The sequence below is a fragment of the Orcinus orca genome, chromosome 1 (assembly GCF_937001465.1).
Source record: "Orcinus orca chromosome 1, mOrcOrc1.1, whole genome shotgun sequence".
In the NCBI taxonomy this organism is placed as follows: Eukaryota; Metazoa; Chordata; class Mammalia; order Artiodactyla; family Delphinidae; genus Orcinus; species Orcinus orca.
The window spans coordinates 112,386,037-112,405,631 of NC_064559.1; the positions used below are offsets into that span (position 1 = coordinate 112,386,037).

Consider the following 19,595-nt stretch of genomic DNA (forward strand, 5'->3'; position numbering starts at 1 on the left):
CAGGGTAACTTAACAGCACTTTCTGCCTAGTGCTTCAGAGATCCTTTTACTCTCCTGTGGCTTTTCTGAAAGTGTAGCGGATGCTTCTCTGCTGTTGATGGGAAATTCAGGCAAGCCACTTAATGATTAAGAGACTAGAAGTGTTCTCTAAGAGATGGGGAAGCATCGTTCTTGTTTCGCTCAGCCTGGATTCCCAAGAGGGATGCTGAGACATTGACGCCGCTCATTGCCTATGTAGGAGGAGGAAGGCTAGCCCTGGAGAAGAACAAAAAACACTTGGGGGGCATTAGGAACGGAAGGAATGAGTGTCTTTGAATTTCAAAACAAAGTTGCTAGATACCTTGAGGTGGGTAATAAACAGACACCAGTTAAGCATCCTTGGGCCATCTCAATTGATGCCTGACAATGGATTTTCCAGTTTGAATGCTTGGTTTTTATGGCTGGCAGGGACCTTAAGCCTACAACATCTAGTGCAACGCCCTCATTTTTACAGACCGAAGCCCAGAGATGTGAAATGATGAGCCCGACATCTCTGGGCTAGTGAGTGGTGGAGGGACTAACGCCTCCACAAGCAGTGACTTGCGGTTCACTGCTCTTTCCGGGACAGTCCACGGATAGGATTTTTTTTTTCTATGCCTACGGCTGTGTGAGTGCATCAAGGAGAGAGGAGTGCTTTAATGAGCTGTTGCAGACGGGCAGCTGGGGACAGCAAGGGCAGTGTGGTGCAATAGATGGGCCTTTACAAATCTTCCTGCCCAGGCGCCTGGATACTGCAGCCAGGGGAGAGTGCTACCATAATGGGCGACAATGTAGCTGGACAGGCTGTATGCACGTAAGGACAGACTGCTCCAGGAGCCGACATCCTGGCTGAAGGCCTTCCCTGCAAGCATTAGCCAAGACGCTTACCAGCTGCTACTGGGCTCAGACCCACGCTGTCAGCCCCTGGGTTAGCAGTCGAGAGGGGCAACTTGGATTCTGCTGCTTTCTGGACAGCAGTGACCTCCCCAGCACCAGGGAGCTCATTACCAGCCAGGGGCCCTATGGCGGCCTCCCCTGACAGAGGGTGAAGATGAAAGCAATAAGACGCTGGCTGTTCTGCGGCCCCTGGTCACCCCTGGTTTTATTAAAGCCAAAGTCGCAAACATCCCTAATGAGGATAAAAGGCTGGCAAGGTGCACAGAATCTGGGGCTGAAACCTCCTGAGAAAGGGGGTGGTGCTGAGAGAGCCCAGGAAGGCCGCCCATGGGGCCAAGCTGGGCCTGGCTTTGCAGAGAGGAAGGTGGCGACCAGGAGATGCTGACTCTGTTTGCTCAGCTCCATCTATTTACTCGAAAGTAACCCATTTATTTTCCTTTATCAAATAACCCGTCCTCTGCTGCCTACGTGTGCAGGGGAATTACACTCCCCTTGATCCACGGAGCCAAGAGCAGCTATCTTGGCATCAGGTCCAGCGAGGCCCAGTCACCCACAGCAGAAGGTCCTGGACTGGGCTTCGGGCCCCCCGGCCCCAGTTTCCTCTCTGCGTCCAAGTCGTAGGGGGATATTGGCTCACTCCCTTTGCCTGTCCGGGCCCAACGATGGAGGGTGGAGCTCACTATTCAGTGCAGGGACCAGGATGGGGGTGGGGGTTCCAAACCTGGCTGCAGACTCAGCACCACGAGTGCCCCCCAGCTGCCACAGTTCTACCACAAAAGGAGGGGGCCCGCTGGGTCGGTGCTCTCCCTAGAGGGAGCCATCCTTGAGGGCAGCCCATAGCACCCCCGATGATTCCGTTCACCCCGAGGGATCTCCCACATCCCCAGGCAAGTCTTCCGAGCTCACAAACCAATCAGCTCAGACTCCTGCGACAAGACAGCCTTCGAAGCCTCCAGAGTAGCCGTGTGGGGAAAGGGTGACAGCAGCCTTTTGTTCACCCCCCTCACAGGGGGGCCCTAGGAGCTTCCAGATTCCTCACCAGGGCCCTACGTGATCCAGGCGTGTGTGTAGCTCCTCTTATACTATCGGGCACCCCTGAAGCCCAGCAGGTGTAAAGCAAAGCCCCTGCCCCTAAGGGGCCTCCAGTCCCTGGACGGCATGGGAGGGCCCAGCTGCAGCGAGGCAGGGACTCCGTAACACCTGTGAGCAGCTCAGGGACAGAAAGTGCTGCAGGGGTGTAGGGGAGATATGCTCTGTGTGGGCTGGACCCTGGGCGAGGAACCCTGTGAGGGGCATGGCCCTGGGCCCTACAAGAGGCATGGGATTGTCCAAGCAAAGATAAGAGGAGGAGGCATTTTGGCCAAAGGGACCAAAGATATACCAGCCAGCTGGAGCAGAGGGTTGGCATAGAGGAACAGAGAGAAATAATCAGGTGAGGAGGGAAGACAGGACCCGGTTGCTGAGGGTTCGGAATGCAAGCTGGGAAGATGGGCCTTGATTCCAGGAGCCGAACAAGGGGAGACACTGAGAGCGTGCAAGCAGCCGCGCTGGCCTAGGAAAGGCTTAACTTCACCAAATAGTCATTTCCTCCTGTGTGCAGTAGGGATACTAAGATCACCTACCTCACGGGGCTGTGGTGCGACTCGACGGAGATAATTTAGTAAAGGATTTGGCGCCTGGTACGCATGCAATAACCTTGGTTCTTATTCCTGTTATTGAGTCTGAAAGGGTTTCTCTGAGTCTGGGCAGGATTGGAGAGTTACAAGGAAATAAAGGGAGCTGGGGGCCTCCTTGTACCTCGGTGCCCCCGCCAGAGATGGAACATTCAGCCAGGTGCACTGCTGACCCGACCCCTGCTGCGTGAGGGGACAGTCATACACCCACAGCACCTGTCATGGGCCACTTCCTGTGTCTCCCTGAGGGAGAGGGAGATCCTGGTGCCTTCTTTTAATTGGTTACACCCCACTAAACATGGTGCCTCTAGCAGGTTCTCGGCAAATACAAACAGAAGAACAGGTGAAGTTGTGGTCTAAGGTCTAGAGGAGCCAGGGTTACCTTGAGGTGCTCCCTAGGTGGGCTGGGAGGGCGTTGCTCTCCTAAGGGTCGGAGTCCAGCTGTGTCTCCCACCAGCCACGCAAGCCTGGTCAGGACTTTACACCCAAGTTTAAACACTGAATTCTTCTCTGTGAGATGGAGGGAATAATGCCAATGCACCCTGCCTTGCACAGTGGCTGTGAGCCTCAGAGGTGGAGCTGCCCGTCACAGAAGAGCTTCGTGGGGCACAGGAGCTCGTGGGTGATGGTCTTGGCTCTTGTGCTGGGGTGGGGGGGTGGGGGTAGCTCTCTCTACGCTGTGTCCAGCTCTGCCCCAGCCAGACACCACCCTTCCACCCCTCACATCCACCCCCAATACCCCCGCCCCCTCCACCTCTTCACCCAGGGAGCCGGGAGGATTCACCTGCTACTCCTGGGATTTGATTCACCAGAGGGTTAAAAAAGGACAAATCCTGGGCTAGGGAAAGGGTGGGTATCAGTGCCACCTAGGGGAGAGCATTGAGACCACAGGCTCTGGAAGGGGTGGTGGGTTATTCTCCAGGTGAGGCCAAGTATCAGGGGTCTCTTGGAGTCCCCAGTAGAGGGTGTTTCTTTGTGAGGAGAAGGGACAAGAACCTTGGAGCCACCCTTGACTGCACTCTTTCTCAAAAGTCACCTCCTCCAGGAGGCCTCCCCAGCTACCCTGTCTAAAATTTCAACAACTATAGCCTCACTCATGAGCATTTCATATCCTGTTTCCCTGCCTTATTTTTTTCTCCTTGATCCTTTTTACCAACTTACTTACCACCTTTCTTGTCCTTTGTCCTATTAAAATGTAAGCTCTGTTAGAGCAGCGATTTTTGTCTGTTTTGTTCTTTTCCATATCTCCATACCCAGAGCAACACCTGGCACATAGCAGGTGCTCAATTACTACTTGTTGACTGACTGAATGAGTGAACAAATGGATATCTGCATCTGAAATCAGAGCCAGCCCAAACCCCGGCCTCCTCTTCTTCTACCCTGGGTCTGGGAGATTTAAGAGGGGAAACACCTCCATGTCTTGGAGCCCCACGGCAGCCTCAGAGCCCGAGGGAGAGGTTTTGCAGTGACAGCACCCTCCTCCACCAGGCGTGGCACAGGAAGAGAAGGCAGTCCAGCGGGGTGCTGTTTAATTCAACAGCTGGACATGCTCACCATCTTTGACATTTTCCTATTCCCTGTTGCTCAGAATCTTCCTAGGATTGGGATCCCTGGTCATGACGATTCTAGGGGCAGGAGAGGCAGCAGAGTGTGTGCTCCATGCTGGGTTCACTTCTGAAGCATGACCACATTTAAGGACAAAGCGGATCCAAGACCTGGCACAAACTTGGAATGACGCGTGTACGTCTTCTTGGTCAGCACCATATCCTGGGCAGGTCCTGATTCCCTGTGCTTCCACACTGAAGCCTGGAAGTTGGAGTGCTAGATGTGTTTCAGGAGAGGCAAGGAAGCTGCCAAAGCAGAGGGACTCACAAAGAATGACTGAGCTGAGAGCTAGAACCAGATATGTGGGGAGAGGGGACCCCTGATGGCCAGAGTGGGTCTTGTACAGAATACTGTCATGACCCCAGGCCAGGCAGGGTGGGGAGTCAAGGGGTCCAGTGACTGAGAAGGGTAAGTTGGAGAATAGGGCTGGGCCCCAAAAGGCCTGGTGGTCTGGAGGCTGCAGCCAAAGGGCATAGGTAGGGCAGGTGAGGCCAAAGCAGGAGGGGGAGGACAAGGACCAGAGTCTGATCAGAGCTCAGAAGGAATACTGAAGGGGACAAATTCTGCTGAAGACCCAGCGTTGTTATCATTGCCTTTTATACCCAGTTACTCTCAGCATAGAGGCCAGAACGTCAGGCCTTAAAGGCATAGCACTCTCCCTCAGAGAGCCTTCTCCTGGGCTCCGGAGCGGCCCTGCAGCTGCACTGGAGCTGTGTGCCCCTCATCTGCCCTCTTGTCTGCTTCTTTGCAGGAAAGCGTGGATTTGGGAGAGATCATGTTCTCCCTCTGCTACCTGCCCACAGCAGGCAGGCTCACCCTCACTGTGATCAAATGTCGGAACCTCAAGGCGATGGACATCACAGGCTACTCAGGTACCTCTCCTACCCGAGTGCTCGCCAAGTGGCCTGCCAGCAGCCTAGATATTAGGATGTGGAAAGATGTTCAGAGAGAAGGGGGAAGAATTGTCAGTATTCTTCAAACAGGAGCACGGCCCTGCAGGCAAATGGTCTGGCTTTGAATTCCAGTTCTGCCGCTTCCTTGTGGTGTAATGCTTTGGTTTCCTGATCTGGAAAAAAAAAAAAAAAAAAAACTTAACAGGTTGCTTTAAGGATAAACGAGTTAATTCAAGTAAATGCTTAGAAATGTGCCAGATACATAATAAGCAGTCAGTAGATATTGGCTATTACTATCATTCTTTCTCTTTGAGGATGGAGAGAAGAAGAAGCAAATAAATAGGTGAAAAAAATTAAGGAACATCTTTCTAGTTTGTGTGAGGCCTCAGGACTTCCAAGGGTTATGTCAAGTTTGAGTGTCTTAAGTTTTTGTAGGTCCACGCAGCGATGGCAGCCCTGCAGACTGAGTCAAAGGAACAGAGGCGCTGAAAAGCAGAGTGCGCTTTTATTTGAGGTTTTCCTGCAGGGCTCTGGGCCTCTGTCTCAGCACCAGGAGAGCTGCTAGGTACAGCAGGAGAAAGAAGTCCTGTTCTAGTAACCGAGGAGATGCTGGTTTGGATGCAGCCTCAGAGCCTGCAGGCTGGACCCGGCGTCAGAGGTTTGATCCTTTTCCACGATTCTGCAAGTCATTGTCAGAGAAGGTTTTTGAGTTTTGATATAACAGAGGAGTCCCAGGAGCCTCCTTCCCCGTGTCGGCTCAAGTTAGCCCAAGGGATGGGGTAGAGCATCCCGGAGAGCAGGCACGTAGAACCGCCTGGGCTGCACTTAGTAGCAAATGCAGGGAAAGGCTTGGTTTGTTTCCCTAGACCCCTACCCAAGAGGCTCTTCTGGAGATCCCAGTTAGCGATATAAATCCACTCCACAGGTGCCTCTGAACTTGGCTGGCAGTATATGGAAGAGGTTTCCTTTTACTCATTAATTATTTCCTTAGTGTAATCACAGTTGCCATAAAGAGGTGACCGGTCTAGCTGAAAACATCTGGGCCCAGGCCCAACCTAGTGCATTTGGAAGAAGATGAGATATTAGGCCTTGAAATATGAGGTTTCAGGGAAGGGTGGTCAAGAAACGCTGAAGTAAGGTGTATCTGTGGTGGCTTTGAATCCCTCAGAGCCTCTGCTCCCAGCCCGCACTGTCTCTCTGCAACACTCATACCTTCCAGGCCAAAAGCTGCCCCAGATAGCGCCTGACCCAATGCCTCTAGCACCTGCCCTGACGCCTCTCCTTCCACTGAAGCTACCACCACACATCAGGATGTGGTGAGGAGCTTAAAGAACCTCTTCCGACACGTGCAAAGCTCTTAGGCAGAGCAAGCTGGCTTCCTCCAAAAATACAACCAACGTAGATTGCATTTTAATATCAAAATAAGTGTGTGCAGGGACAGAAATTCACTGAGGACGCTCAAGACTGCTGAAGGAAATAGGATTTTGCTACCCAAGTCCCCACACTATCTTCTCTGGTGTAATTAAATTGATGTGCTAGAGAGAGAGCTTACAGCGAAGCCGCCAAGGCAATCGTAAAGGCTGTTCCACATCAGAGGGTTGGGGGTGAGAGACTTTTCTCACGCTAAGTTCTAACCTCCCTCTCATGATTGCCTCTCTTTTCTACCTGGGTTTGGAATCTGGTATTAAATCTCAGCTTGATTCTGAAAATTCAGGGGTTCTCTTTTTGCTAGGGATTTCTATTTTGTTCATTGAGGTAAGCAAGTGTCTGAGACAGTTCATGGAACACACTAAGCATTGAATAAGTATGTATTGAAGGATGAATGAATGAATGAATTTATAGGCTAAAGAACTTTGTGGGGACACACCTGCCAGGGGCTTCTCAAACTAGATCTCCTGTTTTGGAGGATAAGTTTGAGGTTGCCTTCAGCCCGGACTGCTTTGATGTTGGACTAAACTAGGGAGTGGATGTTCTTGATTTATATGACTTTGACCTCTAAAACCAAGGATCTTCCTATTCTCCTCGATCTAAACTAGTCGTGAATCAATTCTTTAAACCTATCCACTAGAACCATGACAATAAAAAATAATACAAAATAATAATAAGGATCAGTATACCCCAAAGGGATGGTGAGTGAGTGAACACACCCATCTCTGCCACATCTGGTCCTACTGCTTTGAGTCTAATGGTTACAAATGTAAACTTTGGAGTCAGAGCTAAGTTGAAATCTTAGGCAAGTTTCTTAATCTCTCAAACCTCAATTTCCCTATGTAGAAGAGGGGGATGATGAATATTTTATAGGGTTGACATGAAGTTTAACTGACATGATATGTGTAAATCTCTTAGCGTGGTGCCTGACACATACTGCATGCTGAATTATGATGGCCCTCATGACAAGGAGGCTGAAGCACACGGCTGGTCGTTGTGCCCCCTCCCTCAGCTGCATAAACATCATTGGCTGCAGGAGAGGAAAGGGCCTCAGAGGTCGTCTGGAGCCAGCATTCCATTAGAAGCACAGGCTTCTGCCCTAGAGCAAAAACCCTAAGGAAGAGTCCTCTCTCTGCTTAGCCTCTTGTTGATGGTGAGAGTATGGGTTCCTTCAAGGGAAACACCCACTGAATTTTATAAATTAGATACGCCTCATACGAGTGAATAGAGGTGGGGAAGGAAGCTGAGAATCTCCCAGCTAGTCATCAGGCATTTGCCTAGTGGCCCATGGGACAGGTGGCTCTGTCACATCTTTCCAAGCCTGGCGACATGGAGGTTTGCTCCGCTGTGGGTGTGTATGGAAATAGGCATGGCAGGGGATGAGGCAGGACTTGGGCAGCCTCAAGCCTGAAGACGCTTTCCAAGGCAATGTTCACACTTCAGGAGCATAGAGGTTGCCAAGTTAACAACAGGCCTCGGAGGTAGCTACCCCACCCATCTGCTTGGACCTCAACACGGTCCGGGGCGTATCCATAGGGAATGGAGCCTGCGGACACGAGAAAGCTATCTCACAGTAGTTCTAGGAACTCCTCCTTCCTTTTTACTGAACGTCCTCCTGAGAGAGAACCCTTGCAAATGGGTCGTCAGAGACAGCAGGGTGATTAAACACCTCATGGTCTCCCCAGGTACCCCATAAACCCAAGTGCCCCCATGGCTAAGGCACAGCTGCTGCTGTCACGTTGGTGAGTCCGTAGCACATGTGGGCATCTACAGAACTGCCTTTAAGGCTTGAGTTTCTGATCCCATGTCACAGGTCTCTGTAGCTTCCCCAAAGCTGTGCACCTCTTCTGCCACCTGAACAATTCCCCAGGGAGCATGAGCGCCTCGTTGGGTACTTGGGTGCCCAGGAGATAGAGCCATACGCCTGTGAATGAGGAGCTGGGAGCGGCTGCTTGGTCCGCACCTCCTGACAGAGTCACAGGAGCCCTGGCTTCTGGGCAAGCAGGTGTCTCAGCACATCAGTGTCTCAAAAGCTGTTATTACCTGTGTGTTGCCCTCCCGTTTCTTGAGTTGTGCAGCATAAATAACAGTTATGACGGTGACTGAGACACCTGAGCGATGAGATACGATCGGTGTCACTTCACTTGGACGAGTAGAAAATTTCAGGGTAGGAAACTGACCATGAAATACCCATTCAGAAAACTAAAGAAGAGACAAGGATGGGAGGCGCGTGGGAGGTCAGTAAAAAGACATCTCCTCGAGGGCTGGAGAGATTCCAAGATCCCACTGAGAGATGAAATGGCAGCCGGCCACCCTGAGTCCCGGGAGGCTGCCTCACTCAGTCCCCCGGCCACGGCCCCCTCCTCCTCCACTGCCCAGAGTGGGCAGGAAACAGCTTCCGGGGAGGCAGAGAGCAGGGCTCCTACCCCCTCCCTGATGCCAGATGGAAATGAGCTTGATGGGACAATGAAACCCACAATCCTGTCCTCAGGTAGGGAGGACCGGACAAGCATCGTGACTGTCGCTGTTCATTTACTCTGTCTCATTGCTACTCCTTGGGTGTCATCGATTCTATTTCTACCCACTTTATGCTTTGGTTAATAATGCTGACAAGACCCCCCAGAGAAAAGGCTGCAAGTAGGTGAAAGGAACAGAGTGCCTTTGTTTAGCTTCCCCACCCTTTGGAGCCGGCCAGCCAACCATAGAGTTGAGATTTAGTGAACTGCATACCCACGGGCGAGTATCCTGTCTGATGTGGGGCCAGCTTCCCCAGTAGTGGAAGTCCGTTAAGCACTCTGCTAAGAAGCCTGAGGTCACCAAAGACTCTGTGTTTATTAAGCACAGAGCATCTGCAGAGACAGGTGTGCTACCTAAATACAAGGTGGTTTAATTATTTTAACAACCCACTGATACCATCTGAGAATAACAGTAGGTCTGGGGCTTCCATCCTTCTGCTGCACAGGATGTTTAAGGACATCTGTTTAACAGGCTCCCTTCCCTTCTCACTGCCCCCATTGGCACAGATCCATACGTCAAAGTGTCCCTGCTTTGTGACGGGCGGAGACTGAAGAAGAAGAAAACCACCATAAAGAAGAACACCCTCAACCCCGTCTACAACGAGGCCATCATCTTTGACATTCCCCCGGAGAATATGGATCAAGTCAGTCTGCTCATCTCGGTCATGGATTATGATAGGTAGGTACAGGTCCCTGAGGGCCACGATTCCCTGCCCCTCGTCCCCACCTCAGTGCAGCACAGGGCTCTCGGACCTTGGACCTTGTGGTTCATGGCTCAGACACTCATTGGTCTCAAATCTGGCCCCACCCAAGGAGGGTACAGGAGTTTGAGGAAAAGCATGGCTTCCCCGCCAAAGTAGAAGCTCAAGCTTCACTTCCCAATGGGCTCATTTCCATCAGGGGCTGCCCCACCCATCAGTTTCCCTGAATTCACCCCCGACTATTCCCATTCCTCCATCTGGCATCTGTCCTCTAGAATCCCGCCCACCCCCCTCCCCCCGTCCTCTCCATTTCCACTGCTGCTACCACTCCCACTCGGGGATGTCTGTGCAGCCCTCCTAGCTGACCCCTGCCTCCATCACTTCCTGCCTCAACCCAGCCAACATACCAAGGCACACCTTCCTAAAAGACCACTTTGTTCCTGGGCCTGCCCCTCTCAAGAACCATCAGTAGCTCCTGCTGTCTGGACAAGCTCTTCCCCTGGACTCTCGAGACCTTCCAGATCTGGACCCAGCATATCCATCCAACTTGATTTCCCCCACCTTGTATGTGTTTCTTCTCCACCACTTTCCAAATCCTGCCTCCCCGTCAAGGCTGGCTCAAACACATTCTCCAACTACGTCAGCCACTGTGACTCCTTCTCTCCAGGTGTCACTTTCACCGAAGGAGAAAAAAACATGCAGTAAAGCCTCAATCCAGGATCTTTAGCACAAGTTCCCAGACATAGTAGATGCTGGGTGAACAAATATGAGTGACGATTGATGTTCTTACTGAGCGAATAAATCACATCACAGCCGCTAGGTATGGAGAAATGGTACTCAGAGCAGGTTGATTTATTTCCCAATAGCGCTAATGTCTCAAGTGCTCGCTGAGTCAAATAAAGGAAGAGACTTAAACTCTCCCACTCCCCAGAGTCAGGCCATCTGCCCACCATTCCTGAGATTCCAAACAAGTTGAGAACCTTTTGCTCATCTGTCTGTGTCCAATGTCCGCCCAAGGAGGCTGGGCAGTATTTCACTGCCGCTGGCACCCTGAGGGCCTGCCAAGCATCTGTTTACAGAGCTCAGTATTCTGAGTTAGACCTGGGGGGCTGAGACCGAGACCGCGGGACTCCCCTTTCTGAGAGCATGTCTGGTCACCGATGCCGGGCCCTTTGTTTCTCCCTTAGAGTGGGCCACAACGAGATCATAGGAGTCTGTCGTGTGGGGATCAGTGCCGAAGGCCTGGGCAGGGACCACTGGAACGAGATGCTGGCATACCCGCGGAAGCCCATCGCACACTGGCACTCCTTGGTGGAGGTAAAGAAATCCTTCAGAGAGGTGGGTGAGGTCACGCTTGGCCCTTGGCATGTTTGCTGCATGGCAGCGTGGGCTGGAGAATGGCAGTTGGCTGCCGTGAGACCTCGCCTTTGTGGGTCCTTGGGGGGCACTGGGTGGGGGGGGCATACACGCTTCTCACCCAGGGTGTAACAGGCAGAAAGGAAACGGGGGAAGATGGTGGGAAACTGCTTGACAAAAAGCCTTTGATGTTGAGTATATTGAAAGTGACACTGAGTTCAAAACAGAAAAGAAAAACTTGGAGGAAGCCTTCCCGGCAGCTCACTGTGCCAGGCCCGGAATGCTTCCACGAAGTCCCTGAGCCAAGTCAGTCCTTTCAGAGAGAGCCCCAAGAGGGTGAGATCAGAACTTGGCAAGAAATTCTACCCCTGTCGAAGCAGTAAGTTCCCTGAGGCTCTAGCCAGACAGTCCTGGGGCAGTTCTCGCCACGTGGATGGAGCTGGCCAGAGAGAGGATCCTACCCTCGTGAACGTTGCTTCTCCCCGTTGTTGGAGAAGAGAGTGTGGCTTCAAGGTGGCTCAGTTTCCAGCCGGATCCTAACAGAGACGTAATGGACACAGCACTGCCTGGGAGTCCCGAGACTTGGGCTCCAGCCCTGGACCTTTCCAACTTGCAGCATAATCTTGAGCTAGTTATTGATCTCTCAGCTGCAAAGAAAATGTTCCTTCCAGTGACACAAGCCTGCCCCACCTCCACCAAACAGCACCAATTTAAGATCCTGCCGTTCATCACCTTGGTGGTCCTTCGGCCGGCTTTTTCTTAAATGGTTTGGGACATGGGGGTAGCCGAGCAAGTTTTAAACCTCATCTTATTACTTCCACCCATATCCTAGAAAGCCAGGTGATCATTCACTCATTTTAATAGGTTTCCAGCCAGGGAGTCTAGAGAGTTGTATAAAAATTGGAAAATCTACTAATAAAAAAATAAGCCACATGGCCCCTCAGCTTAAAAGCAGCGTAACCCCTTCCCCGTGTTCTATGACACAGAAAAGGTGTGGGCAGCAAACCCAGAGGATCCGCCGTCTCCTCTTCCCTCTCAGGGTGGTCAAGCCTGCTGGCCAGCAGCGCGAGGCTTCACATTTCTGTCTGGTGTTTGCCTTGATTTTACCACAGCTGTGGAGCTTTAATGAGTGAGGCCAGTCCCTCAGCTCCTGGGCTGCCCTTTCTTCCAGAAGGCCCTCTCTGCAGGGTGTGGGTGAGGTACACACAACCAGCCTGCACCTACACAGGAGGCAGCCAGTGGGCATCCAGCACCTCACCGACTGCAGGGCTGATTCAGTCTAGAGAGGGGGTGTGGCACCCCTCCTTTTAAAATCCTTTGCAGATATTTAAGGATAGAATAAGTATACTAAAACGTTCAGGATGGCGTGGGGCAGGGGCAAGGAATGGGAGCTGAGAGGCCTCTGATGGGCTGCAGGGCCTCAGGCACCTCACTGCCCCACCTGGTCTTCAGTTTCCTGGTTGGTAAAATGAGGGGGGTGGGCTCCTCCCATCTCAGCTTTTCTAGGAAACTCTGGCCCAAAATGACAGGACGACAGGTGGCAGGTGAGCCCACATCTTGCATCGCCTTTCTGACCTTGAAGCTGCAATAATCCATTGCTGTTACCTGGTTAGTCTGGCCACACAGACTGGAGTAACCAGCCAACAGTGGCTGGAGATGGGGCTGAGGTGCAGGGTAGCACAGAGGGGCTGGGGCTCAGCCCCAGCATCACTCTCCATGACGAATACCACCTAATTAAGCCAAATAATTGATTTCAAGTCCTGTTGCTTTGAGAACTCCAACTCACTGGTCCAGACTACAAAAGAAAGATAAAGTAGAACCAAGCCCTTGAAAATGAATATTTGATAAGACAGAAAAGGGAAAGTAACAGTATATGGAAAACGGAAAGAGAATAAATTGATTCATATACTTTGGGTTTACTTTTTTCTTGACCTCGCACACCGAGTTCCCGAGACTTTCCCTTCCCCCACTCCCTGGCCTTCCATGTTCTGCTCAGCTGATCATTTCTCTGTGTGAAGAAGCTGAAAATGACATTCATCTTGGCAACTTAGGGTTTCTTCAGTACAAATTTGTAAAAATGTGTACCTACACTTTTTAGCATCCATAGTTTAAGTACCTTTATAGAGATGCCTCTAAAAACCACTAGGGTAATATTAAGTACACCCTCTTTGTGTTCATGCGATGCATTGTACTTGAACATTTATCATCTCAATCATCCTTAGAGCTCCTGCCTTCTTTTTGGTCCTGTTCTGGACACTGAGCAAGAGCCTTGCTCTTGGAGCTTGTTTCTCCCGTTTGTATAATACATACAAAACTCTTATTCTCCCCCTCCTGGGAAGATAAATGGCATCATATCTAGAAAGCACTATATTTATATTCCACCTTTCTTAGAGGAGTTTCAAGTGCTGTGATCATTTCTTTTTTTTTTTTTTTCTTTTGCGGTACGCGGGCCTCTCACTGTTCTCGCCTCTCCCGTTGTGGAGCACAGGCTCCGGACACACAGGCTCAGCGGCCATGGCTCACAGGCCCAGCCACTCCGCGGCATGTGGGATCCTCCCGGACCGGGGCATGAACCCGTGTCCCCTGCATCGGCAGGCGGACTCTCAACCACTGCGCCACCAGGGAAGCCCTCATTTCTTTTTTATTAACGGGAACAGAGGGCACCATACTGGCTTGTTTGTTTGGAGTTTTAAAATTAGGTTGAAGGAACAAATTAACTGAAAAGGTATTTTTCCCTGCTGGGGTTTTTTCATGAATAAAAATTGATTAAGCCACAGTGAGCATCCTTCCCCAGCAGAGGCTGTGGCCTCTTTCCTCTCAGCACTCCTGCCCAATGCTACGTGCTGTCTCTGTCACCACACACACAGCCCACGTTGACCAGCGATCTTCTCCAAGGCGGTTTACTATGAAGGGTCAAATTCAGATCATCTGCCAGAGATTTTATATCTCTGTTGGAATGTCACACATTTCAGAACAATAAAAGATCTCACTGGACCACAGCCGCCCTTGAATAATCATCCTCATTGGTGTCCCGGAGACCAACTCATGCTATTTCAGAGCCACCATGATAAGCCTGCAGGAACCATTCATCTTCCCATTGTCCAGGAACCCCATCTCTTCCCTCTGTTTATCTTCACAGGAAAAATCAGGGGCTGGCAGGGGAGCCAGTGTGCCTTCTTCATGTGTCCTGGATAAACAATTATGCTCCGTGTGACTTCTCTTTGAGCTATTATATAAAGGAAGAAAGATGTACTCTGTGTAGCCCTTTCTTTTTCTCCTCCTCTGAGCTGGCCTATCAGTCGGGTTGTTTAAGAGGCATGCTTACCCAGGGGAGAAGCCCGTAATTACAATGTACCTTTCACCGACATTAAAGGTTGTAACAGAAAAAGCAGAAGCTCTAAAATGAAGATCTGTTAAATGAAAGCATTAGTAATCATCTTATGTCACCTTCTGGTTAAGAAACACTTGAGTCAGAAGTCACAGTGGGCTCAAAAACCAGGCATTTATTTATGTAAAATATTTCACCAGGGAAACCCTCGGTTGTGATTTCACTCACGTGGATGCTGCAATCAGAGAGACTGCCACCGGAGTTAGGAGTAAGTACCTGGTATGGCACCAAAGAGGTTAGGTTTCTTATTCCATTGTGTGTCTCCTTCTTCTCCTGATGTGGCCAGGTGCAAAGGTGGCCACAGGATGGAGCGGAGGGAACACTGAGTGTGGACGGAGTTAGGAGACCTGGCCTCAGATCCTGGCTCTGCTCCTAACGAGCTGTGCGTTGACTCCTCTGTGTCTTGGTTTTCTTATCTGCAAGAACAAAAGAGCTAGCCTCGATGATCCCCCAGGCCTGCCTCCGGGTTTCGCATGCTAAGATTGCTCAGGCCCAGGTCACGCTATGGTGGTCATCAATACCTGCCTGTCCAGCCTTTGATTACTTGTAAAGATCTTCAGGTTGGCCTGCCCAGTGGGTACTAAGGGACCATGAAGGACCGAGCCTGGGGACAGGTGACAGAGGCTTTCCTAAGAGCCAGGAACATGAAAGCAATCAGCAGGTCTGGGTCTCTCCTCTGCGTTGTGGGTTCCCACAGGAGATGCTGGAAGGGATGGTCTAATTCTTAAGTGGCTCGGCTCTGTCTAGAAAGGGCTGTGTTGTGAGGTGTGGGGTGGAGAAGGGACCGCGTCCTTCCCCATCCTACCCCTACACATAACACAGAGGTGTAGTCCACTTCTCCTCAGCCCCATCCCTCCACATGGAGACCCCAAAAACCCATGAGAAGCAAAAGGGGCTGCACTTCAGGTTCAGAAAGGCCATCTCACCCACGTACCTAACTTCTCTCCCTGGAGCCTTGTCCCGCAGGCACCTAGGAGAGTATGGCGTCTGCTCTGCTCACAGAAAGGATGGAGTGAGCAGTGGACACTGACTTGCTTTGAAGTTATACAGTCACCAGACGGCTCTGGAATATTCACAGGGTCAGATCCTTGTCCAGAAAACATGGCTCCAGCTCTGCCTGGCTTTTCAATGTAGAGAAGGGTTCGATGGCCCAAGCGTGGGTCATCCACCCTCAGCCCTGTCCTCACTCCATTACACCTCATTACATCACCATCTTCACAGAGGGCTTAGAGTCGGGCTGAGGGGGTGGCAGCCTGTGAGACAGGAGAGGGAGGAAAAGAAAGGTGGAGGCACCCGAAAGGGCAGGGGGCTGCCATCTCCTCCTACCTCTTCACAAGTTGAGTGTGAAGGCCCCCGGGAAGCGCTCAGACTGAAGAGGAGAGCCCAGCGCTGAAGCGAGATCAGGGCGTTAGCTGTACGAACAGCTCCCAGACAAATTGCTAAGAATTCATGATTGCAGGATCTTGGCCGTAAGGGCATACTCTGCAGACGGCCTCTTTCGCTGCTAACAAAATCCGATTTTCAGCGTGAAAAATGGCTGAAGCATTCAGAAATGGTCCAGTCATAGCACCTCATTAACACACCTGCACGCATGCATTCCACACGCTAGAGAAAGCTTTCATTATCTCTGCAGCAGGTCTTTTCTAAAAATCAGGCCTTCCAAACTAGAAGCTCGAAAGCTGGTCTCCTTACGTTTTTGCATGGCTAACAGCAAAATTCACGAAAGCTTATGAAAAGCTGGGAAAAGGTGAATTCAGTGCATGGGCCGGATGAGCTTCAAAAGTTGAAATGTACATTCCCTTGGCAACGGGTAAGTGGCTTTTTCTCCTCTCCCCAGTGGCAGGGCCGAGCCGCCAGCTTCGACAGCGAGAGCTCGTGCCCGTCTCCGAGACCACCTCCGACACCCTGAGCTGCACGCGGGCCGGGCCACACCAACGAGACTCAGCAGGGTTCTTTTTGCACTTGTTCAACCGTCTAAACACAGTGTTGTGCAGCAGCGGCGGTAGGGGCAGTGCCTCTCACTCCAGAGTCTTAGCTGCCCCGTGTAGGTCAAGGCCGAGACAATTGTCGTGTGGTCAGATCTGTCTTAGTCTTTTCTGTCTCCCAAGGTGATGTTTTTCTGGTTCTTTCACTTTTTATGGATCTGCTGTCAGGAAGAAAAGAAGAGAAAAAAAAAAAAAAAAGAGGGGAGAGCCCTGACATTTGTTCTATTAAATACAGTGTAACATAGTCGTCTTTGAGGGGGAGGTGGTTTGAGTTTCTGAAATTTTGTGTCTCCACTGAACTCCCTAACCCCAGAGGCGAGGGAAGTGGGATGGGCAATGGCTACTTTGTTCAGTGGGCTTCAGCGAAGAGCCTTTACAAAGGCTACTGCTTACGACTCTTAGAAGCTCTTTGCTGATGTGACATAAACTGAGATGTGGACTCCTGGCCCCATGTTGAAATTGGGAGAATTCCGAGCTATCTGTGAACCTTCAGCTGGTCGTGCAGGGCTCCTCTCTCCAATCCTCGTGAATTGAACATGTCTTGATTCCTCATGGGAACTGAGTCACTTCCTTTAGGAATAATTCTGTTGAAACGAACATGCCCTATGTTTTCTGGCACGCCACAGTTAATGACCATATTTGTTTGAAAACAAGATCTTTGTTCTCAAAAATAACCTTCTTGTAAAAAAAAAAAAAAAAGGAAGCACATATGTTCTGGAATGATTTCTGGGTTATGCCTAGCTTTATAGTTCCATGAAGTATCAAGCAACTGTTTAAAATGCCTAAAGAGATCAAAGAAAAAACTACATAAAATGTTCTTTTCTGAATGGGAAGTTTTGAAATCCAAGGAATAGGTGTAGTCGTTTTATGAACAGTACCTTCTTGATTAAAACCAAGTCAGCTTAAGTCTATTTCAGCCCCCTAGATGCTAGGACAATGTTCATCTTAAACTTTAGTTCTATAGATTATAAAGGACTTTAGTGTTTGTTTCAGTGGTAGTGAAGGATTTTTTTTTTTTCCTTTAGATCTCTACCGTAGGTCAAATTCAGTTTAGGAAAAAAGAATGTTTGAACTATTCTGTATTGTAATCGTCCATTTCTGTTGAGTTAATAGTGGCCTTCCCACCAACCCCCTAGAACTAGATTGATTTGCTCCATCTCAGTCTGTATAGCCCTGGTAGATGTGTGGGTGGGTTTTCACTTCAGTTTGTGGCTGTGAAATGCCAATTTCCAGAGCTGTGTGTGGGACTGCTGCTGAAGTCTGCTGAAGAAGCGCTTCCTTCAACAATGGCAGGTCAAGAACTGTTCACACACCTTGTGTCTCACTCTTTACATATGTCACATGCTTTAGGAGCAGCGATTCAATAAAGTAACCCTTGTTTTAAGCCAAGTTATCAGGTTTCTGTGATGATATAACTTTGGGTAGTGTCTCCTAAGTCCTAAAAATGACCAGATTGGGCAGGAGGTAACAGGATATCGTGGCAAAAGAAGTTTGCCTCTTAAAACAATGTAGATAAACTGAGAATTCACCCTGTACTGAGCTTTAGGCTAGGGGCTAATGTGTCATTGGTGTAAAGATAAGTCTTGTGACTGACAGGCCTTCCCAGTCAAGGGGACTTGCGGCTGGATGTTCTCTTGAGAGAAGAAGAAACTCAAGGTCATGACAAGACTTCCAACAGGCCATGAACTTCATTCTGTTTCTTGACTCTAGAATGACCCCATCGAGATGGCCATCTCAATCATTGGGCAGGTGCTGGGGGTCCTGTAACTATGAAGGGGGCATTGACTTTCCAGCCTCATAGGGAGCCCAGAAATTAGTGCGAGGGGTTCCTTCCAGAAGTGAGCTTGAAACGCATGTCCAGCTGTCATCTTCAAACCTGTAGGCAGATGGGGAGGACTGAGAAGGGAATAGGATCAGTGTGAATCATGGAAGAGTCACTGCTCTGAGGCATTCCTTTCATGTCCAAGCAGCCACCTCACACGAGTGAGCCTCCCAGTGGCTGTGAAAAATCATTTCCTGAGCAGATTATGGTTAGCCTCCACACCACCCTGACCGACTGCTACCAGTCCCGCTACGGCAGTTTTAGTAAACATCTACAGGCTGGGGAGCCCACGCCAGGGAGGCTCTCAGCTCCTGGACCCCCGCCTCCAGCATCCTCAGGCGAGACTAGTCCTCAACCCAAAGCATGAATGGAACCTGAATTTCTGCCCATTTCGTTGTCTACCCTGATCTCTCTCCCTCAAAGATGAGCATAAAATGGTTACAAGTTGCGGAATAAAATGAAATACAAGGTTGATTCATTTGTCAGCTTCCTCTGCCACGAGTAACCTCTTTCTTGGGTTGGTGATATGGGCTTCGCTGAAGTCATGATAACCAGGGCCTTTTGTACATCGATGTGTTTTTGAAAGTGCAAAGTTCCCTTTATGGAGCAGTGTTTCTAGGCTGAAGAATGCTTCTCCCCTCCCCTTCCCTCCCCTTACACTCAGGATGCAATTAATTGCATCGTCATTTAAAAAAGTATGCTGTTAATTACTGCTTTGTGTCGTCCCACCCTTGTCACAGCCTGGAGTTTTTATTCAATTAAATCTCCTCTTGCCCGTTTCTCTTATCATCGTACATTCCTGAGGTTTAGCAGTCAGCACACACACAGGACACTGGAAAGCTTTTATTTTTAATCTGTGTTTCACATAGATAACCACTTCCCTTCAATCAAGGTACAGTGGAAGGGCTTGTTCATATTTTATTCTGCCCAAGGAATACCTGTGTACCCCGGAAGGCTGGAATCCACCTGTTTTGTCAGGTTTGTAGCTCACAGGGCATTTGGTACACGGGGCTCTGCTGTTTTCTCAGCTGTTGAGCTCAACAAGCAGCCACTCCAGATGCTGAAGCTTCTCTAGGGAAGGGGTCACACACTCATACTGGGAAAGTGCAATGCTTTCGCCTACCGGGAGAGGAATCCTGCTAATTCTCATAAAACACAACTTGAGAAAATCCTATTGCAGACTCGAAAATTAAAAGAAAAACAAAACCAAAAACATTCTAACTTAATAGAATATCCTCTCTGCTCAGCCCCAGCTTTTAATTAATTTAGAAAGCAACCCATAGAGTAGAGAGTGGAAGGTACTCTCTCTTCCT

General features: G+C 50.1%; 1 protein-coding gene across 5 annotated transcripts in view; it reads left to right on the top strand.

Moving 5' to 3' along the window:
* SYT6 (synaptotagmin 6) overlaps nucleotides 1-17,849 on the top strand; it is a 59,049-nt gene extending 41,200 nt beyond the window's left edge. For 2 of the 5 annotated variants that reach the window (XM_033435935.2, XM_049710451.1), the window contains exons 4-7: nucleotides 4,945-5,065; nucleotides 9,538-9,709; nucleotides 10,919-11,069; nucleotides 16,313-17,849. In XM_033435935.2, coding sequence (XP_033291826.1) covers nucleotides 4,945-5,065; nucleotides 9,538-9,709; nucleotides 10,919-11,069; nucleotides 16,313-16,384 — 516 coding nt within the window. In that variant the 3' untranslated portion in view covers nucleotides 16,385-17,849. The other 3 variants (XR_007477631.1, XM_049710455.1, XM_049710460.1) reach the window with 3 other exon arrangements.
* The last annotated feature ends 1,746 nt before the right edge of the window (nucleotides 17,850-19,595 follow it).